This window comes from Schistocerca serialis, chromosome 2, assembly GCF_023864345.2.
Source record: "Schistocerca serialis cubense isolate TAMUIC-IGC-003099 chromosome 2, iqSchSeri2.2, whole genome shotgun sequence".
Classification (NCBI taxonomy): Eukaryota; Metazoa; Arthropoda; class Insecta; order Orthoptera; family Acrididae; genus Schistocerca; species Schistocerca serialis.
Genome location: NC_064639.1, coordinates 490,623,211 through 490,643,367, shown reverse-complemented (window position 1 = coordinate 490,643,367; position 20,157 = coordinate 490,623,211). Strand labels below are relative to the sequence as shown.

Here is a 20,157-nt window from a genome sequence, read left to right as displayed (position 1 = left end):
CTCAAAGAAAAATTGATCAGCTGCTATCTTACAGCTAGGTGATTGGCTTACCAAAAGCTAGGGCAAGTAAACCTCGATAAAAAATTGCTATCACGTCATGAGACCAAACGGTGGCAGCACCACCAAGTGTCTATCCTGGCTACAGGGTGGCATCCCATACCTTGGACTTTAATTTACACATACTCCTCAAAGAACCCAGCTGTAAATTACATGTAATGGCAGATAAAATGCTAGACTGTGGGGGTGCAAAATATGTGTGTATATGTGTGATAGAGGTGATGTTTACTGGCAAGGTAGAATTATTGCTGATGTAACTGTGTACCAAGTTTCTGCCGACACAGCATCTCGCCCCTGCACCTACTCGACTCATACGTTTGACGTCATATATACCACACTGAGTTGTATATGTACTGGCGAAAGGAACTGTGTTGGTCAGGCTGATGCAAAGGCCCCATAGCCACACTACCTAAGAGATTACTCTCAAATAACATCGTCAAGCAGTGAAGAAAGCAATTACACATTCCTAGGTTTCACAAATTTCTTTATTGATTGCAGAACTTTATGTGAGCTTGTAGCATGTTAACATTTTATTTTAGCTCTGATAGACCTGGAAATACTAATGATGAGACTCAGCTTCCTAGAAGACAGTTCTTCTCAAAAACTGGCGTCAAGTACTCGGCAAAGGACAAATACTCAGGGTTTGTATAGCATTTCTGTAATAACTTGTCCACATTGGCTGCAAAGCTGGGTGACGATGTATCTTGATCAAAATCGACAGCTGCTAGGTTCAGCATAACGGGCAGCACAACGTAGGTGCAGAAGACCCCTACTAGCGCTAGCTGCTCCATCTCTCTCCTTAGCTGGTTCAGTGGGTAGGCGACCGCCTGTTCCTGCAGCCCCAGGGCCCGCAGTGTGTGGTGCAGGGTGCGGTGGTACTCAGACAGCAGCAGGTCCGTGTGGTGCTGCAGCACCTCCAGGCTGGCGCTAGTGTGCAAGAAGTATTGCAGGTCCTCTGCTGGAGACCCGATATGGGCTCCCTGAAAAATCGAACAGTAATCAATTAATCACTCACCAACACAAGTTACAAGCTTTTGTTTACTAGTGAGGCAGTTCAAGAATGAAATAAGATGGCATAACAACTTGAGGAACTATGATATCATGAATTGCACCTCTCCACAACTAAATATGGGTCACTGCACTCGCCATGCTGTGTCTGCATCATCAGTACCACCTTATTTTCCTGCTCCAACCTTTTCACATCCACAGTTTAAATTATGATGGGACACGATTTAATGTCGTTACAGACTAAGCATCAATTCCAATGCTTGATGAAGCTCAATGGAAATGAGTTTTGGCTTTGTAAGGAACCATCACGACATCAAACTCAAGTAATGTGAGGAAAACTACAAAAATCGTCAATTAAGATGGGAATTTGCAGCCCATTTCAAAGAGGACTTCATGGCAGAGTGCAAGCAGTCTCTACAGAACTACAAAAAAGCCAAGGAATGAGAGAAGGCAATGAGCTAGATCTTTCTCCATACCTGCAGAACATTTGAGGTAATTAAACAGTTCCAGAAAGGAATGTACACTGATTTAATGATTTTCTCCATTCCTTTGTTGGTGTAATGTATGTGCTCTAGAAACTCTCTCAAAATGAGGATATCTTCATTACATTGAAAATACGGTAATGCCTTTGGGTTGGATGTATATTCACGAAATTATATGAGGCCATCAAGAAGGTATTTTAAAAAAGCAGCAGTCAAATTCATTCCATTTACGATGTGGTGGTGTTAACTGGTTTCATTTATAATAACCATAAACACACTAAGTTTCCAGACCACAAGAGAAGCCAGTGCCTGGAGCTGCCATAAGGTCACAAGGACCAGGGGCTGCATGTGGTCTAAAATCCGTTGAACTTCAAGCATTATGCCAAAAATTCAAAGATGTGTTAGGCTGGAGCAGTAAATTAAAGAAAGGTTGCTTGATTATATCGAGATTTAGTTACCCTATACTCCAGACAATAAATACCATATGATGAGTACTGTGCACTGTGTGAACGCTAAAGAAAAATACACTGTGTACAGAGTGTGCAAAATAAAATGGGCTCCTTAAGATAGCTACCCCAACATACGTCATCCACGTCCAAAGCAGACGATGCAAGTAAGGTTGCCTGTGTTAAGGTGAATGAAATATATTCCAGAATACTTACGTCTATACAGTACGCTAATAGTATGTTTTCATGCATGTCGTACACTGTACATCACTTCTAACTTCCTCATGATTAATTCTGAACTTTCAAGATAAGCATGGAACGTTATCTGAAATATCAACAAAATTTGTAGGAAATACGACTGAATTTTGCATGCTAATTTCCTAAACCGATGGTAGCATCATCAGGAAATGATTTATGTGACAGCCATAAAAACTGTTTGGAGCTGTAAGTCAGTTTGGTAATATTACTGTGGTTATTACCTGATAATCGTAAAAAATGACTTCGAGCTCCTTGTCTGAGTACCGGAACATCATATTGTTCTTCTGGAAGTCCCCATGCAGCATAACAGTGAGTTTGTTGTCGCACCTACTGACGGCGTCAACAGCTCGCAATAACAATTTGTCCGCGAATTGCAGGAACTTGTCCTTATACGTGCGGAACCACGGATAGCGGCTGAGTATTTCAGCCATCTTGAGGATGGTGGTCTTGGTCTGCAAGTGGCGCAGTGGACCCTGGCTGGAGCCAAAGAAGACGGACTCTCTTAGCAGGGGCTCAGCCTGGGCATCCTGGCAAGCATTTCTCGTGGTGGCAGCGTGGAGGCGCGCCAGCCCACGCATCGCGACCAGACAGTGCTCCAGATCCAGCCCGCGAGCCGAGGCGGCACTGGGGGCCTTGCGGAATCCCGCGGCCACCACGTCCTCCAGCAGCAGGCAGCCACCCCCGCCGCCGAACAAACCCGGGCAGGCGGGCCACAGCGGCCGCCACGCGCCATCTTCAGCAGCCTTCAGCGCCGCCTCCGCAGCGGGCAGAGTCCTCGTGTACAGCGCGCTCTCCCTCCGGAACAGCATGTCGGAGCTGAGCGCGCCGTCCCCGCGTCCGGGCAGAGACGCCTTCACCACAAGGCTGGCCACGTCTCCGCCGAGTGTCCGCCCCCGCAAAAGCAGTGTCTCGCTCATAAAGCCGCCCCCGCCGCTGCAGGCGTTCTTCACCTGGATGCTGTCCTCCACCACATCGAAGCCTGCCTGTTTGAAGGCTCTGACCAGGAACTTGCTGCACGCCCAGTCAGGGTGGGATTCCTTCTTCACTGTTTCTAGCACCATTTCTAGCAATGTTCCGCTCAGGTACCTGCAAGTAAAACATAATTTTCACTACAAATTCATATTTCTCTTGATGTGGCAGTCAATCCAAAGAATACTTAATGAAGTTCTCCACTCTAGTCTAATCGGTGAAAGTCTCTTCATCTCTCTATAAATACTGTGACCTACAGTACATCTATTTGACGTCGTCGGAGGTTCGAGTCCTCCCTCGGACGTGGGTGTGTGTGTTGTACTTAGCGTAAGTTAGTTTAAGTTAAGTTAAGTAGTGTGTAGGCTTAGGGACCGATGGCCTCAGCAGTTTGGTCCCTTAAGAATTCACACACATTTGAACATCTATTTGAACCTATTTGCCACAGCAAAGACTTGGTTTACCTCTGTGAATTTTGGTCCCCACACAACCCACCATTACCAAACTGACGATCCATTGTCCTTGTAGGATGTGTTCTATCTGTGTATTCCATATTCCTGTCAAGTTTCACCACAAAGTACTCAGGTCAGTGTCTCTGTTTATGTGGTGTATCAAACTGGTCTTCAGTGTTCTTCCACCATATTTTGAAATTTTCTAGTCTATTCTCGTCCATAGAGTTTACCGTTGACATTCACTTCTATGCAGGGACAAACATTGCCAGAGGATGAAATGGCGGTCGGTCGGTACCATGACCTGTGGATGTTGTTTACATGTTTACGTGTAGCTCAAGGAAATAGAGATTATGTTGACTTAAGTGGAAAATTCAAGATATCAGGTTTCTGCAAAGGCGAGAATGAGGTTTGAAAAGAAAAGTAGCAGCTCAGCATTTCACATTCCCTTCATGATATTCAGGGTATGTGCTCAGTTAGACAAGCGTGTGGACGGTGCCTGCCAGCCACGCCTCCGAAGTATTGTCAAAACCTGCTCTTCGTTTTCAGCAACTTTCAATTGGGCTCTGATACACCAAACTTCATAAACTCATTCCTAATGCTTTACATATGTCTGCTGACGTCAAAGAGCAGAATGGTTTATACCAAATTTTCCCAAACGTGGGGGATCTGATTAATTGCGTGAATATTTTGTACGTTTCTGAAGACTGTCTGCTACCACACAAGAATGGGACATAATGAATTTAGACGACACTCCTAAAAGGGGTTCACTGTTTACCCATCAGTCAGAAGCAATCCTAAAACGACATTTTCCGATGAAATATTCTCTTAAGTAGCCAGTAAAATCATCCTGAATCTGGGAGAAAGCACGTTTACTCACCTGGTAAACCAGTAGCACGCTGGAGATTCCCTGCCTATGACTGCTGTTGCTTAGATGCACCTTTATATAATGAATCTTTTGAGCGTTTATCTGCTCCCTGATAGTTCGATTAATTTCTGACCTTGGAAGTTAGATAGCTTACTTCTGATTACGGACTTTTTCAAGATCAAGCAACCAAAAGAAATTGTTTATGAACGACGGGGTAAACTACAGATCTAATCGACAAGTTGTTATCACTGAGTACTGTTACCGGTTAAATCACTTTTTCCAACAGTTCTTTGACCCCCAATAAGATACTGCATCGACTTCTATAAAGTCCCACGCAAATTTTGTACTTGTATCACTTTAAGAGGAAAAGACTGTCGCTCGTCTCTGAGTGTTGCCCAGTGCCAAAAACCGCTCAGCTATCCCTCCGTGTTGTATAGGGCTACAGGAGTGTTGTTGACTGCATAAGAAAGGGCACAGTCAGACAGCATTTCGTCTGAAGCCAATCACCAAAAAAATACGAGAGGGTCGTTATCGATAGTATGTACAGAGAGCTATTCAGGGAAGAGTTATAGAGTTTGCGTACAGTCTCAGAGTGGGCTAAGACCGCAAAGTAGACCAAAGTAGCGGTGAACAGATAAATTCCTTGAAGATATCCGTATTGCTGACAAACTATTAGAAGACGAACTGGGTCAAAACAAGTGATAAATGTGAAACCATAAAGCTAACCCTAGTTTCCAATGGAGAAGGTTGGGAGGAAGAATAATATCGTCCACCTTACACCCATCTTCCAAATTTGAAAAAGGTCGATTTTTTCCCATTTTTACTTTACAGTTTATTTTTTTATTTTAATTGGTTGGCTTCCATAAAATGCCCCAACACCATACCAGGACTGGAAATTTTATACTTTAGTACGCCTTGGCAATTCAGAGTACACATTAGTGTAAGTTTTATTGTGGTACTAAAGTTACATAGGCTTAACAAAGAACAGATTTCAACATGAAACAGATTTTTCATCCACAGTGTCCCGAAACGATTTAAAAAACCAAAATGTAACACAGGATATGCAAAAATCCTACTGATAACACCATAAGAAATGATAAATCGTCGATGGTACACACTTAGTATGTTCCCATTTCAATCCATGTTAATGGCTATGTATCCAATTTAGCAATAAAATGCGCTTTTGTACGTCCTGTAAGAAGCTGCGGATAGATAAAGTCTAGAAATACCATGTAGACAGAATATGAGAACGCATTGAAGAACCAGACTTAGGTATTACAGCCATACGTATGGATACACCAGTATTTCGATACATACATATAGGAGGTACATAGTGATATGCATTTATAGGCTGAACGTTCCTTCACAATTCTCAGATGAAATGATAGCTTGGTTGCTGCATTTCTTAATTTTCGTAATACTTCATAAACGAACTCTGAGCTCCTTACATCCAACACAAGGTAATTGTACACGAGTGCCACAAAAAGAATACACACTCGAGTGATATAATGACTAATTCGTGAGCACCATGATAATATTGCTTCTGTAGCCCATGCTGACATTCTCAAGTGTTCACTACGGCCACTCACGATACGCCTGCGAGACAAACCGGTGAGAGAGCTGCCTAATCGTTACATCCCACTGTTTTACGTTACCATTACTTTATTTCCTGTACGCACTGTGGAATCTAGTGTAAACACCTTCTCTTTTAGGTATCCCCCGAGGGAGCAGCCTTTAAGCCGATAGGGGAAGCAGACCGTCAGTTATAAATCTTTTCAAAGAAGAACGTACAGTTCAATGGTCTCCAAGGCGGAGTTTGATGCGATTACCTCCACGTCTCCGCCTATGTGGTGCCTGTTCATTTTGCAGCGTAAATATTTCACCTCTGCTGCCAGCTGGACCGTCAAAGAAAGTCTGCAGAATTTTGATGATCTTGAAGAGGAAACGGTCATTAATATGTGCTTTCTTACAGCATACAAAACTACTGTAGTCGAAGTGCTAGCGTGACACGTGCATGTTCTGTTACAAGTTGTACCTTTTCGCTTTGCCAGCAACCAAGGGTCGATCCGCACCACCATCAATATCCAGTCGTCTCATCAGACTGATACAGAATTACACTTCCTTTTGTTTAGTACTTTGGTTTATACTTGCTCCACATGTTTGTTCTAGGACTGATATTTCTCATCAACCAGATTATACATTGACTGTTTCTTCGTATCCGAACTTACAACGTATTTGATGATGAGAGACAGGCAGGAAAGGGTGTGCGCAGGGCTAAAAGGCCACACTGCTCTGCAGACAAGTTTATTTCACGAAAGAGTGTTAGCTTATTGCAATATTCGGCACTATATAACTTACCCACAAATGAAAACGAGACAGACGAAAATACACTTGAGTAAACTGTTTATTCATTCAAAAGTAATCGCTATAGCTGTTAATACATTTATCCCACTGTGAGACAAGACAACCAATACCTTGATGGAAAAACATTTGAGATTGCCCATGGAAACATGATTGTGCGCAGGCGTGCACAAGTTGTTCCGAACCAAATCGACGGCCACGAATGTTTTTCTTCATAGCTCCAAAAGTATGGAAATCGCATGGGGAGAGAACAGGACTGTACAGAGGATGTTAAAGAGCTTACCAGCGAAACTCCTGCAACGTACTCTAAACAAAAGTCACGCCAGCTCCGGAAAAATGATGATGACTGCAAGGGCCTGCTGCTCAATGACATTCTGGAACACGGCGCCACAATAAACGCACAGTGGTACGTGGACACTTTGCAAAAATTTAAGCGCATCAACAAGTGCAAACTCCCAGCACTGTTGACCGAGTAGATGACATCATTTTTCGTAGGATAATGTCCGCCCACATGTTGTCAAGGCTGTTTCGACTACGATACACATCCTTACAATCCCGATTTCTCTACATGTGATTTCCATACTTTTAGAGCCCTGAAGAAACGCATTCGTGGCCGCAGTATTGCTTCGAAGAGGTCCACGGCTGGGTGCAATCATGACTACTTCTGAAATAATAAATGGATTACTTGTATTGTATTGTATGGAGCTGGGAACATAGAAACGACGGAGAGGCTTCGTCCCCTCCGTAGCCCTCAGTGTTACCCAACCTCACAAAAGGCTACAGCAGTCCACTCACCCCACCGCCGCCCCACACCGAAACCAGGGTTATTGGCGGTTCAGCCCCCCAGTGGACACCCCACCCCCCAGGAACGTCTCACACTAGACGAGTGTACCCCCAATGTTTGCGTGGTAGAGTAATTATGGTCTACGCGTACGTAGAGAAAGTGTTTGCGCAGCAATCGCCGACATAGTGTAACTGTTGCGGGAACCAGCCCGCATTCGCCCAGGCAGATGGAAAACCGCTTTGAAAACCATCCACAGACGGCCGGCAAACCGAACCTCGACACTAATCCGCCGGGCGGGTTCGTGCCGGGGAGCGGGACGCCTTCCCGCCCGGAAAGCAGTGTGTTAGACCGAACAGCTAACCTAGCGGGCAATAGATTACTTACTTTCTTCCATGTGTCTCGTTTTCATTTGACTTCCTCATAGGCTACGAAGACGCTTCATCGACAAAGCACTGCCTTTGATAAACTCGGAAAGTTCTTCAATCCTCAAACACTCTTTAAAACAGTTCTCTTTAAGAAACTAATTTCGACTGTCTGGTATCAGGCCATCGCTGGAGCCCACGAGAAACAAAACCTGCTTGCTTCCCAAGACGCCATCAGCTCTTCTCTCTGAACACAAAAGAGTGACCCACTAGGTCGCGCCCAACATTGCTTCAGGTTGACATTATATTTGCGTTACTCCTGTCCGAAATATTTGTCTCAGTTTTAACATGTTTAACAGGTCGGGTTCGTGTCAGCAGACGACGCAGACTATTCGATTGGATTGTTTTCTGCTTCCTGGAGGGACGTGTTCACGAATTGGGCGTGGTGTGCTCGGGCATTATTATTCTGAACGATAAATGCGCCGCATAAATGTTGATTGTCGGGCTGGTCAAGTGTTTGGAGGACCCGTCCCTGGCACTGCATAATATTTAAGGTACATCTGAAAGTAATGAGAGACGTCCGACATCGGTACGTGATGTCGGGCCAGAACATAACTGCTAACCTCCCAGCTGAAAAACAAGGAGAGCATGCCTGACACGTTCTTTGGTACCTAACCTCCTCCGCACACATCTTTGACGATCAACAGGCCTCAGACAAATCCTGCATCCGTTGGTGACGAAAATCCTACACCTCTGAGCGAGGTTCCACTCCAGGCGTTCCCATCCTCACCTTCTTTGTACACCACGTTGCTCAGGGTGGAACGGGAAGGGGACAAGGGAGTAAGTGAGTTTAATGTTCTTCGTAATGGGCGCCTTGAGGCCAAATTGATCGTGTAAAGCCGGCCGGAGTGGCCCAGCGGTTCTAGGTGCTGTGGTCTGGAACCGCGCGACCGCTACGGTCGCAGGTTCGAATCCTGCCTCGGGCATGGATGTGTGTGACGTCCTTAGGTTAGTTAGGTTTAAGTAGTTCTAAGTTCTAGGGGACTGATGACCACAGTAGTTAAGTCCCATAGTGCTCAGAGCCATTTTGATCGTGTAAATCGATTGCGTCTGTAGATATGCAAGTGCGGAAGACAATGTGTACCTGTGTGTTAAACATGTTAAAACTGGGACAAATATGTCAGATAGGATCAACGCAGATACAGCATCAACCGAAAACAACGTTGACGACAACTTAACCTCCAAAAACGGCAACGTCAGTTCTGTACCGGTTAGCCACAGATGGTAGATGGCAGCCATCAGCCGTTGCTCTCGACTGTGGACGAGCAACATGAGCCAAATGTTCAGTGGTCTTCGCCACGTTATACCGGTTATTGTTCGATTCGACGACGCTGTTGACAATGCTAATTAAGCCGGTAGTTACCTCTGCTAGCGAACATCCTCACCGCGAAGTGACATTGCGTGCATAATCTTTGGTCCAAGCTACCTTTTAAGGCATGACGAACAGCTTACACACACCATATTGTCCCTTTCTCAGCTGAATACAAAGCACGTTCTACTGAACTGTCCATTCACTGCCATAAGACAGGTGACCGTAAATCAGTATCTCCAGAGATAAAAAATATATTGACAGAGAGGTTTCCAATAAACGAAATAAAATAAAAAGGTCTATGTGTTCGGTGAGGGAAGAAAAACATTATTGAGCAGTTTATTACGTCGTCCGAAAGCATAACATTACATAGGTGACATACAGAGGCCATGACCTGCTGCTATGTAAATTTCATAAGTATACTAACGCATCCAACGTGTAATGCTTCTGTTTTAGATACTTGAAAATGCCGAAATTTTACAATCTCCATCAAATAAAGAGAAAGTCTGCTGAAGGCATCAAAAAATCATTAAAAAATAATGAGACGAATAAATTACCGCCTTCATGTATCAAAACAGCAGCGGCACTCTTAGGTTCACAAGGCACAATTATTTGTAGTACATTAGCCTTCTGCGCTAGCACGGTGCTATGCATCTTCATCTTATGCATGCACAAAATCTCGGAGTAAAAATATCTTTCTGTTTCAGCTCTTCGTTTCAGATACTCCTATACACACCTAATCACCGAGCGAGGTGGCGCAGTGGTTAGCACACTGGAGTCGCGTTCGGGAGGACGACGGTTCAATCCTGCGTCCGGCAATCTTGATTTAGGTTTTCCGTAATTTCCCTCAATCGCTCCAGGCAAATGCCGGCATGGTTCCTTTGAAAGGGCACGGCCGACTTCCTTCCCCGTCCTTCCGTAACCCCAAGAGGCCGATAACCTCGCTGTCTGGCTTCCCCCCCCCCCCCCCCCCCTCCAAAAAATGGTTCAAATGGCTCTGAGCACTATGGGACTTAACATCTGAGGTCATCAGTCCCCTAGAACTTAGAACTACTTAAACCTTACTAACCTAAGGACATCACGCACATCCATGCCCGAGGCAGGATTCGAACCTGCGACCGTAGCCCTCCCCCAAAACAATCCAATCCTCACCTAATGGCATTTATTTATTTCCGTACTGGAACTTTCTTTATCTCATCAAAAATCATCTTCTCTTTCCTGATGTTTCTGAGTACAACGTATCGGGAAAAACCATTTGAGTCAGTGTTAAGACAGGAAGTGACGCAAGCGACAAGAGGCGATACCTGGCGCCATGCTTATCTCTGGCAACCGCGGCCTCAGGTGTCTCGAATGTGGGTCAGAAACCTTCCAGCATATCAGTAAAGTATGCATTATCATCGTCTGGGGATCTGTGAGAGTCATACCCTCTCCACAGTTTGTTGACCGCGAGATCCTAATCTTTCCGTTTATAACATAGCACAAAGTAGTGTACCGAATGCGCCAATGGCTCTTACAGAATGTATCATTTACGCCACAGGGAGCTAATTTTTTCCAAGCAGCATCACCTTAACGACCTGCACGATTCACGATCCATTCAGAAAATTTTCTGACCAAAATTTGCGACACTAATTGTGGCAAGTCTCTACGAACACCTAGTTGCCTATTCGAATGCTTATAGGGTTAACTGTTTTACTACGCCTTTTCTGTCTTACACCAATTCTCACTTCAATTATGGTCAATTACCGCTATCCTCCAGGCTGAAATTTCTCATTCAAAAATTGAAGGTAAAAAAAAATAGGGTTTAACGTCTCATCAGTGAGGTCACTAGAGAAGGTGCTCTAGATGTAGCGAACGGGCGGTTGCTTCCCGATAGAACCATCTTGAATATTCAGATTCAGCAATTAGATAAACCACACAAAACTAAATTTGGACAGTAGAAATAGTATTTGCAGCCCATTCATCCCAAAGACGAATGGCAGCAGTAATTATGATCTGTCTCAAGCATCAGACTGCTGTGACAGCGACTCCAGAAATCAGCTGATAGCTTCTTTAAAATACAGCAATTGAAACCTATACGAATTACTGGACGATGTTCTGATGTGGGTACATGCACAATAATAATTAACGATGTGTTCTCGGGCATTCAGCTTGTATGTGTATAACAGAATAGTGCATAGTGCACGCTGATGGATTTCGTAGTAATACAGTGTATGCAGTTAATAAAAGTGCGATGTTTTTTCACGGTTCATGTTGGATCTTATTCTTTTAAAACTCAACAGCTTGGGCGCTCTAACTTCCGTTTCTAGGTTATGATGGGATGGACAGGCAAGTCTCTTGTCCATTTTTCATTTGCTGCATCAGTGCCAAAGAGGAAAATTTTTGTGAATCGATTTGCAGACATCAAATACTCATTGTGAACAGGAAAAAACAAGAAACGTCCACCATTCACAATGCTTTCACTGAATAAGACAAAGCGTGTGTTGTGACAAAGAAAACACGATTCATGGGTACCGTGCACGCCACCAACTTAATAAACAACTTACGTAGCAGATATCGACACCGTGGCAACATAAATGAAGAATTTGATCGATATTATTCGGAAATCAGGACATTTAAAAAGTTTAATGATTTAGTATATTTATATCGCTCGTACGTAAGCTTGTTGGTGAATGCGGTCACATTCCCATCCCGTGTCTTCTCTTCACCTGACGGTAAGGACGGTGCGAAATATTTTTTAAGAAGTTCATAACAATAAAACCATCTTTCTCACGTCGTCACACATTATAGGCTTCAAAAGAACTGTCTGGTAAATACAAGAATCCATCATGACTTATTAAATTGTACTGTAGTAGGCAGCAATGTTCCCAGAACGCTTTCCCCTCCATGTCGTTGAATAATATCTTGGTGTAATGAGAAATCCGTATCTCTTAATTTACCACACCAATATGTAACTGTCGTGCTAACGTTATTTCAGTTCCACATTAGAAGTAAAGCATCTACCTTAAGCAATCTATGTTTCAAAAAGTCTTAGAAGCAAATAATAATAAAAAATAAATAAATAGGAACATAGTTCTCAGCTTCTTGCAGAGTGTTAATATTGAGTCTCTATATTTTGTAGATATTCCTATGACTGACCTCGAACATTTCTGAGTTGTTTGAAACGCTCAAAATCAGGAAGTTTGGACCCGGTAAAAAATGCTGTCTTGTTTGACAGATCTCACCAATTTAAGCAAATAAATGAAATTGGTAATTCTTGTGCGGATGTTTTCCTCAATAAGATATTTAATAATATTTCCAATTCTCAACTTCGATCTTCGTTACCTCACATAAATTGTTAAGGTCCAGAATATATCAAAATTCTGAAAACGGTGACTGTTTCTTCCACCAGAAATTACATAAAAATTCAGCAAGAAATCACGAAAAGAAATTAAAATGAAATAAATAGAAGTGTATTTATTAGGTCACTTCAGTCTTTCAAATAATGTTTCTCTCGATATGCAATTAATAATGCTGAATATTTATAAAATTCTTCATAAACAGGAAAAAATCCCCAGTTTTGTCCGTTTAATTCATGTAAGTCTAAACTCTGATTAAAATCCCACTTTTACCAACAATCACAACGCATCGCAAAACTCCCTAACCATAATGTTCCTGCCTTTACGAAAAAAAATTAATATTCAGTGACTTCTTCGCTCAGATTAATTTTGTTTCTAAGTTAGCTCGTAGCACGACTATATAAAATGGCTGTTTCAAACGAGTCAAACACGTTACCTTGAACTCACATTCGGGAGGACGACGGTTCAATCCCGCGTCCGGCCATCCTGATTTAGGTTTTCCGTGATTTCCCTAAATCGCTCCAGGCAAATGCCGGGATGGTTCCTTTGACAGGGCACGGCCGATTTCCTTCCCCATCCTTCCCTAATCCGATGAGACCGATGACCTCGCAGTTTGGTCTCTTCCCCCAAACAACCCAACCCAACATCACCTTGGCAGAACCACACTAAGGAAGGAGTAGAGAATTCATTTACAGATGACGTAATTTTTATTGTTAGTTACAATGATGGGTGTCACCGTTCAATACAACATTTGTTAGATACATGTTTTGAATTAAATTACGTCTCTCTTTTTTTATTCTTTGTAAATGATAGATTCTAACTGCGCGATTCATTCCCTCTAGGGACAAATCGCGAAATGGTGATTCGACCCGGTGACCATCGGTTGCCGGCAGAACAGGATGCCATTTTCTTCTAAATAAAAAGATCGCAGTACTGAACAAAAGAGAAAACAAATGTGTTAGTTGTGTCTTATCAGCTATTATTCTACTTGTCATAAACTGTCACGATACTCAAAAATAATGCAGTGAAAATGTTGATAAATATCCAGTCAAATGTAGTCATCAAGACTCTAAAAATAACAGAGTGATCATTCAGTCAACAGTGAAAAGTTAAATAGCTACACAAAGCAATGGGGAAGTATAGGAGAATGACAAAGTGTTCCCAATCTACATGAGAAACGTCTGCTTACTTAACTTGTGTCAGAATAGTCTTTTGGACTGTATCATTCCTAATTTTAGCCATCCTGCGCATGAAATTTCCAGCGACCTAGGTTTCGTCTACATAAACCTATCTCAAGAATACTTCATTCTTCTGAAGTACAGGGTGGATGCTATGGCGATATATTATATGAAATGAATTCCTTGGTCCTCTACAGATTTTTCAAAAATTGGAACTCATTGTTGGGCAGTATGATTTTCAGTTTTTCAAATCTCGTGAAACATTTCTTTTTTCGATTTTTCTATGAACCACTTTATCGTTGTCTGCCTTCGGTCCCACATCTGGGAAAATATGATAAGATTGACAATTAATTTCAGAAAAATGTAGTAGCATCCATTCAATATTTACGGTATTGTCCATACTATTCCACTACAACGAAGTGCACTGCGTCATCTGGTTTAGTTATTGAAATAATTGTAGACTGTTCCGGTTGTTGACTATTAGTTTCTGACTTTTGCGACGCTAGTAATGCTCTCGTCCTCCCTAATGCACCGTAATATCAGAATAAATGTTTCATCAGTTTCTTCCATACAGTTCTAGCAACTTAATTGTCTCTAGCTTATATAAAATATGTACATGAGATCATTTACATACTTTTATGATGAACTGCCATTAGAGAAGTCAATGTTATTTGAACTGTAAGAGACGTATCACTGGGGTTTCAATGAGTTAAATAGTTATAAAATCAGTGCTATTCTTGTTGATAATAATTCGCACATTGTTGCTACAGTTGTATGCACGGTATTACAATCCGAAGCAGAAAGACTGACGTGCCTAGAAGGTACTGTCCAGCGACACGACAACCAAGCTCCTCGTCACAGCCGGAGAGAGCGGAAACCTACCCCAATTGTCCTCAGAAATGCACCGTTAAATGGCCTTCGGCCGAGATGACCGCTTTGCTCGCCCATCCGGAGAGAGCAGCGTCGTCTGAACACAGAAGTCTGAAGGGACTGAACATGCCAGCCGCCGGCCGAAGTGGCCGTGTGGTTAAAGGCGCTGTAGTCTGGAACCGCCAGACCGCTACGGTCGCAGGTTCGAATCCTGCCTCGGGCATGGATGTTTGTGATGTCCTTAGGTTAGTTAGGTTTAACTAGTTCTAAGTTCTAGGGGACTAATGACCTCAGCAGTTGAGTCCCATAGTGCTCAGAGCCATTTGAACCATGCCAGCCGACACAGAAATGCTAATTTCCTTCCAAAATATTGCAACATTTTAGACTAATAATGACAATCGTAAAAATGCATAGAACTCATCATAAAATATTAAAGTCCTAATGTCCTGGTGAAACGTGAATGAGAATTCAAAAAATTACACAAATCCTTACGTCTTTCAGTCAGCTGTTCTGTCACTTCCTACGCACATTTTTCTTGGAAACAGCTTCTTGTGTTTTGCTACTGGTCAGGAAAAGCATCACCACATAAACAGGCAATACACTGAGTTACCTGATGCCAAACCTGTATACAACAAATAGAAGAAAACATACAAGATAAAATCGCTTTATTCAATAAAATATTCAGTTTTCAGATGGATCGCTTGAAAACTACTTCACCCGTTCGTAGCGCCCAGGATGTACTCCCCCAACGATGGTGAGCTTCCAGCACAAGGGTGCCAGTTTGTCATCCCTTATTAGGACCAATGCGCCAGGTTTCACATTCTGATTGGGGACCGTTCTCTTGGCCCACTGTTGAAGGTGATGTAGATAGCCAGGTGAAGAGCGTAGTCAAAAGATCTGGAGCTGTTGTTTCAGTAGTTACTCACCTTGAGCGCAACCTGAGTCTGGTTGCACCTGTATCTGACGGAGGGATGATGACTGGTTCCAATCAGAAAATGACCTTGGGGGAAGACTTTAGTAGGATCGCAAGATACTGGTGTGAGAGGAGAGGAATTCAAACTATCTTCAATTTGACAAGTCACTGTTGTCAACTCTCTTAACGTTGGACTTACATTTACCACCATTCGCCGCAAGTGGTACTTATAGAACTTCATTTCTGCTTCCCTCCAAAGTGTGGTGATGCCGACGGAATGAAGTTCAATCTATGCCTTCTTCGTTCCTAAAGGTTTTCACATGTGTCTTCTGATAATGAGTGCTCACAGCAGATTACAGCTCGTCCCCCTCGTCGCTGCAGAGTTTTCGAAATTTATCTCGTAGTAATACAAATCTTTGGTGAGACAGGTACGCGCCAGTTTTCACGTTGCTAACTACCAGCAGGATCACTGCTCGTGTTGCCAGGCACGCGGATAGGGTTACATAGTACTTAATTTGGGTCGCTGAGAGCCGGTTTACAATAGAAAGTGGGGTTGGGAAAACCGACCGGTTAAAACCGATACTGTTATTTTAGTTCTGAATAACGTGTATTTTTCGGTATTTGTTTGGTCTCTGTTATAACAGGTGTTTTTTTCTATTTGTAACTGATAACCAGGTAAAAAACCGAAATATCAATTAGTCATAGCACCAGTGCTAAAATTTTAGTTTTTTAAATAAACGTTAGAAAAACTAATTTTTATTCGCAAAAATTTCTATTGCGTTGAAAAATTACGTTATTGTAGAAAATGGGAAAAGCGATCAGCGCTTTTTTAATAACAATGCTGACGGAAACTGGGAACGAAAACGTGGCATAAGAATTGGTACAGCATTACTGAGAAAATAATGTTCCTGTTACCTTGTGGCGCTGCCTATTGGATGGTAATGAGTGTACATGCAATATCCTAAGCTTGTCCTATCTGGTCTACATGACAGTTTCACGCTGTCGTCATCGGACATTAGTTGTATTACAGAACGGCAACATCCCTAATCTGAAAGTATTTTACTAAGTACAGTACCGATAAAGTACAATACTCCATTTCATTTAAAAGAATAAGAACGGGAGGAGTCACAACAAACTTAGGCATTGTAAAAGGAGAAAACAACAACTCAGTCACAGTTTACAATAAAAACTGTAAGTAACTCATCTGTTGCCTTTATCCACATGCAGCCTTTGAAAAAGGGTGAGATTAACACGAAAAGTAGAGTTATTCAGCCTCAAATTTCCACAGCAGTGACTATTTCTAATGCCCAAATAGTGATATGATCCTCGATTAAATCATGATTTTTCTGCAGAGTTTCAAAAATGTAGAATCAATAGGAGAATATTGTTGACTTTCTGTAGTATTCAGCCACTTATCACTTTTCGAGAAAAGCAGCGAGCCGAGAACAGAATAAGTATAAGTATTTCGATTCTATGTAGCTTGAAACTGAGGGAGGCAAAATTTTTCAATATTGGTTCGATTTCTACGTTTATCACAGGAAGTGATGGGAATAAAACACCAAAAATCGCTTATTTCATAAACCTGTTACTTGGAGCAGCTTTAAACCTAAGATTAAGCGATCATTGCTATCCCTAATACGAAGATCTTCTACACTACTGACCATTAAAATTGCTACAACAAGAAGAAATGCAGACGATAAACGGGACGAATATATTATAGTAGAACTGACATGTGATTACATTTTCACGCAATTTGGGTGTATAGATCCTGAGAAATCAGTACCCAGAACAACCACCTCTGGCCATGATGACGGCCTTGATACGCCTGGGCATTGAGCCAAACAGAGCTTGGATGGCGTGTACAGGTACAGCTGCCCATGCAGCTTCAACACGATACCACAGATCATCAAGAGTAGTGACTGGCGTATTGTGACGAGCCAGTTGCTCGGCCACCATTGACCAGACGTTTTCAATTGGTGAGAGATCTGGTGAATGTGCTGGCCAGTGCAGACGTCGAACATTTTCTGTATCCAGAAAGGCCCGTACAGGACCTGCAACATGCGGTCGTCCATTATCCTGCTGAAATGTAGGGTTTCGCAGGGATCGAATGAAGGGTAGAGCCACGGGTCGTAACACATCTGAAATGTAACGTCCACTGTTCAAAGTGCCGTCAATGCGAACAAGAGGTGACCGAAACGTGTAACCAATGGCACCTCATACCATCACGCCGGGCGATACGCCAGTATGGCGATGACGAATACACACTTCCAATGTGCGTTCACCGCGATGTCGCCAAACACGGATGCGACCACCATGATGCTGTAAACAGAACCTGGATTCATCCGAAAAAATGACGTTTTGCCATTCATGCACCCAGATTCGTCGTTGAGTACACCATCGCAGGCGCTCCTGTCTGTTCAAAAAATGTTCAAATGTGTGTGAAATCTTATGGGGCTTAATTGCTAGGGTCATCAGTCCATAAGCTTACACACTACTTAACATAAATTATCCTAAGGACAAACACACACACACCCATGCCCAAGGGAGGACTCGAACCTCCGCCGGGACCAGCCGCTCCTGTCTGTAATGCAGCGTCAAGGGTAACCGCAACCATGATCTCCGAGCTGATAGTCCATGCTGCTGCAAACGTCGTCGAACTGTTCGTGCAGATGGTTGTTGTCTTGCGAACGTCCCCATCTGTTGACTCAGGGATCGAGACGTGGCTGCACGATCCGTTACAGCCATGCGGATAAGATGCCTGTCATCTCGACTGCTAGTGATACGAGGCCGTTGTGATCCAGGACGGCGTTCGGTATTACCCTCCTGAACCCACCGATTCCATATTCTGCTAACAGTTATTGGATCTCGACCAACGCGAGCAGCAATGTCGCGATACGATAAACCGCAGTCGCGATAGGCTACAATCCGACCTTTATCAAAGTCGTAAAAGTGATGGTACGCATTTCTCCTCCTTACACGAGGCATCACAACAACGTTTCAGCAGGCAACGCCGGTCAACTGCTGTTTGTATATGAGAAATCGGTTGGAAACTTTCCTCGCGTCAGCACGTTGTAGGTGTCGCCACCGGCACCAACCTTGTGTGAATCCTCCGAAAAGCTAATCATTTGCATATCACAGGATCTTCTTCCTGTCGGTTAAATATCGCTTCTGTAGCACGTCATCTTCGTGGTGTAGCAATTTTAATGACCAGTAGTGTATTTAATCAGTTCCGCAGTTGAAGGCAAGCATCATAGCTTGTGCATATGTGCGAGGCAAGTCTCTCATGAGCTGTCGAGCAGGCTTTTAATTCAGACGCTGACATGTAAAACACTGATGCAGAACACGCCAGACGATTTCTCATCCATTTAGTACCCAGTACTGGTTCCTAAAAAATCATAGCAACACTTGACACCCGGTGTCGGGAAAGCCGACGTTCCCTTTGCAAGGTTTGCCCTGTCAGATGATGCTGAGGTGACTGATGCTTCTCCCTATATAACAGACCAGCATTTTGTGGCCTGCCACCAAAGAGTGGTACTTTCCCGTCATCGAGGATAGGATGCAGTGATTTCAGTTTGCTTGCTATACTTGTCGATTAGCTTTTCGTTCCAACGAAGCATGCATGTAGTTCATTGCGAGACAATTCAGCATTTCGAGATGCTGTTAACTTTTGGTCTCCTTGCCGTCTTTCTCTATCACCTTCAGCACATCTACTTTTATAACACGTTCTCTGCTTTTAGTACTTTTACAAAAAAATCTTCTGAGTTTCTGAGGCAAAAAATATCTTTTAGCTAACACGTCCTTCGAACATTTGAATGTTATTTGGCATCCAACTTACCAAGCTTCGAAGAACACCAGTAATTGACTGTCACGCTCTCACAAAATTGCAACAGAATCCAGAGAGTCCCAAGAACGATTTTAACTTATTCATTCTGATCGTCTATAAAGAAATTATACTCCTTAAAAATCAAAACTATCTATCTCAAGAGTCCTGACTGCGACATCTTCAACATATTAATGCTATACAATGCCTTAGAAACACAATCCAACAATTCAGAGCGTTCACTCCACATTTCTCGACATTTAATGAACGATGCACTCAACAATTTAGTATCTTCAGCCTACGAAACTGAGCATGAGTTTTTATCCAGTTTTTGAGGCCAACTATGCACATTCATCGTCCTATACCTGAAAAAACGCCTCATACACAGGAATTGACACACATTCCAGCTGAACCTTCACTTATTATAGAGGAGGCAGCTGAACTCAGTGATCGAAAACGCTGAAGTTGACTGCAGTTAAATGGGCGGTACAAATTTTTGATCGCTATTCCTGGGCATTATCACTGATAGGCCTGAATAATGAGCGAATAATTTTAAAGTTTTTTGACAATTGATAAAGTCGTTGTTATGTTCTAATATGTCACTCCTTCTTTTATTAATGAATAAGACTAC

General features: G+C 42.9%; 1 protein-coding gene across 1 annotated transcript in view; it reads right to left on the bottom strand.

Annotated features, from left to right (window-relative positions):
* Nucleotides 1-629: 629 nt before the first annotated feature.
* Nucleotides 630-20,157, bottom strand: part of LOC126456117 (uncharacterized) — a 117,234-nt gene continuing 97,706 nt past the window's right edge. Inside the window, exons 3-4 of the mRNA XM_050091870.1 lie at nt 2,473-3,337; nt 630-1,037 (exon numbers count right to left, since the gene is read on the bottom strand). Coding sequence (XP_049947827.1) covers nt 630-1,037; nt 2,473-3,337 — 1,273 coding nt within the window. The remainder of the gene's footprint in view (nt 1,038-2,472; nt 3,338-20,157) is intronic.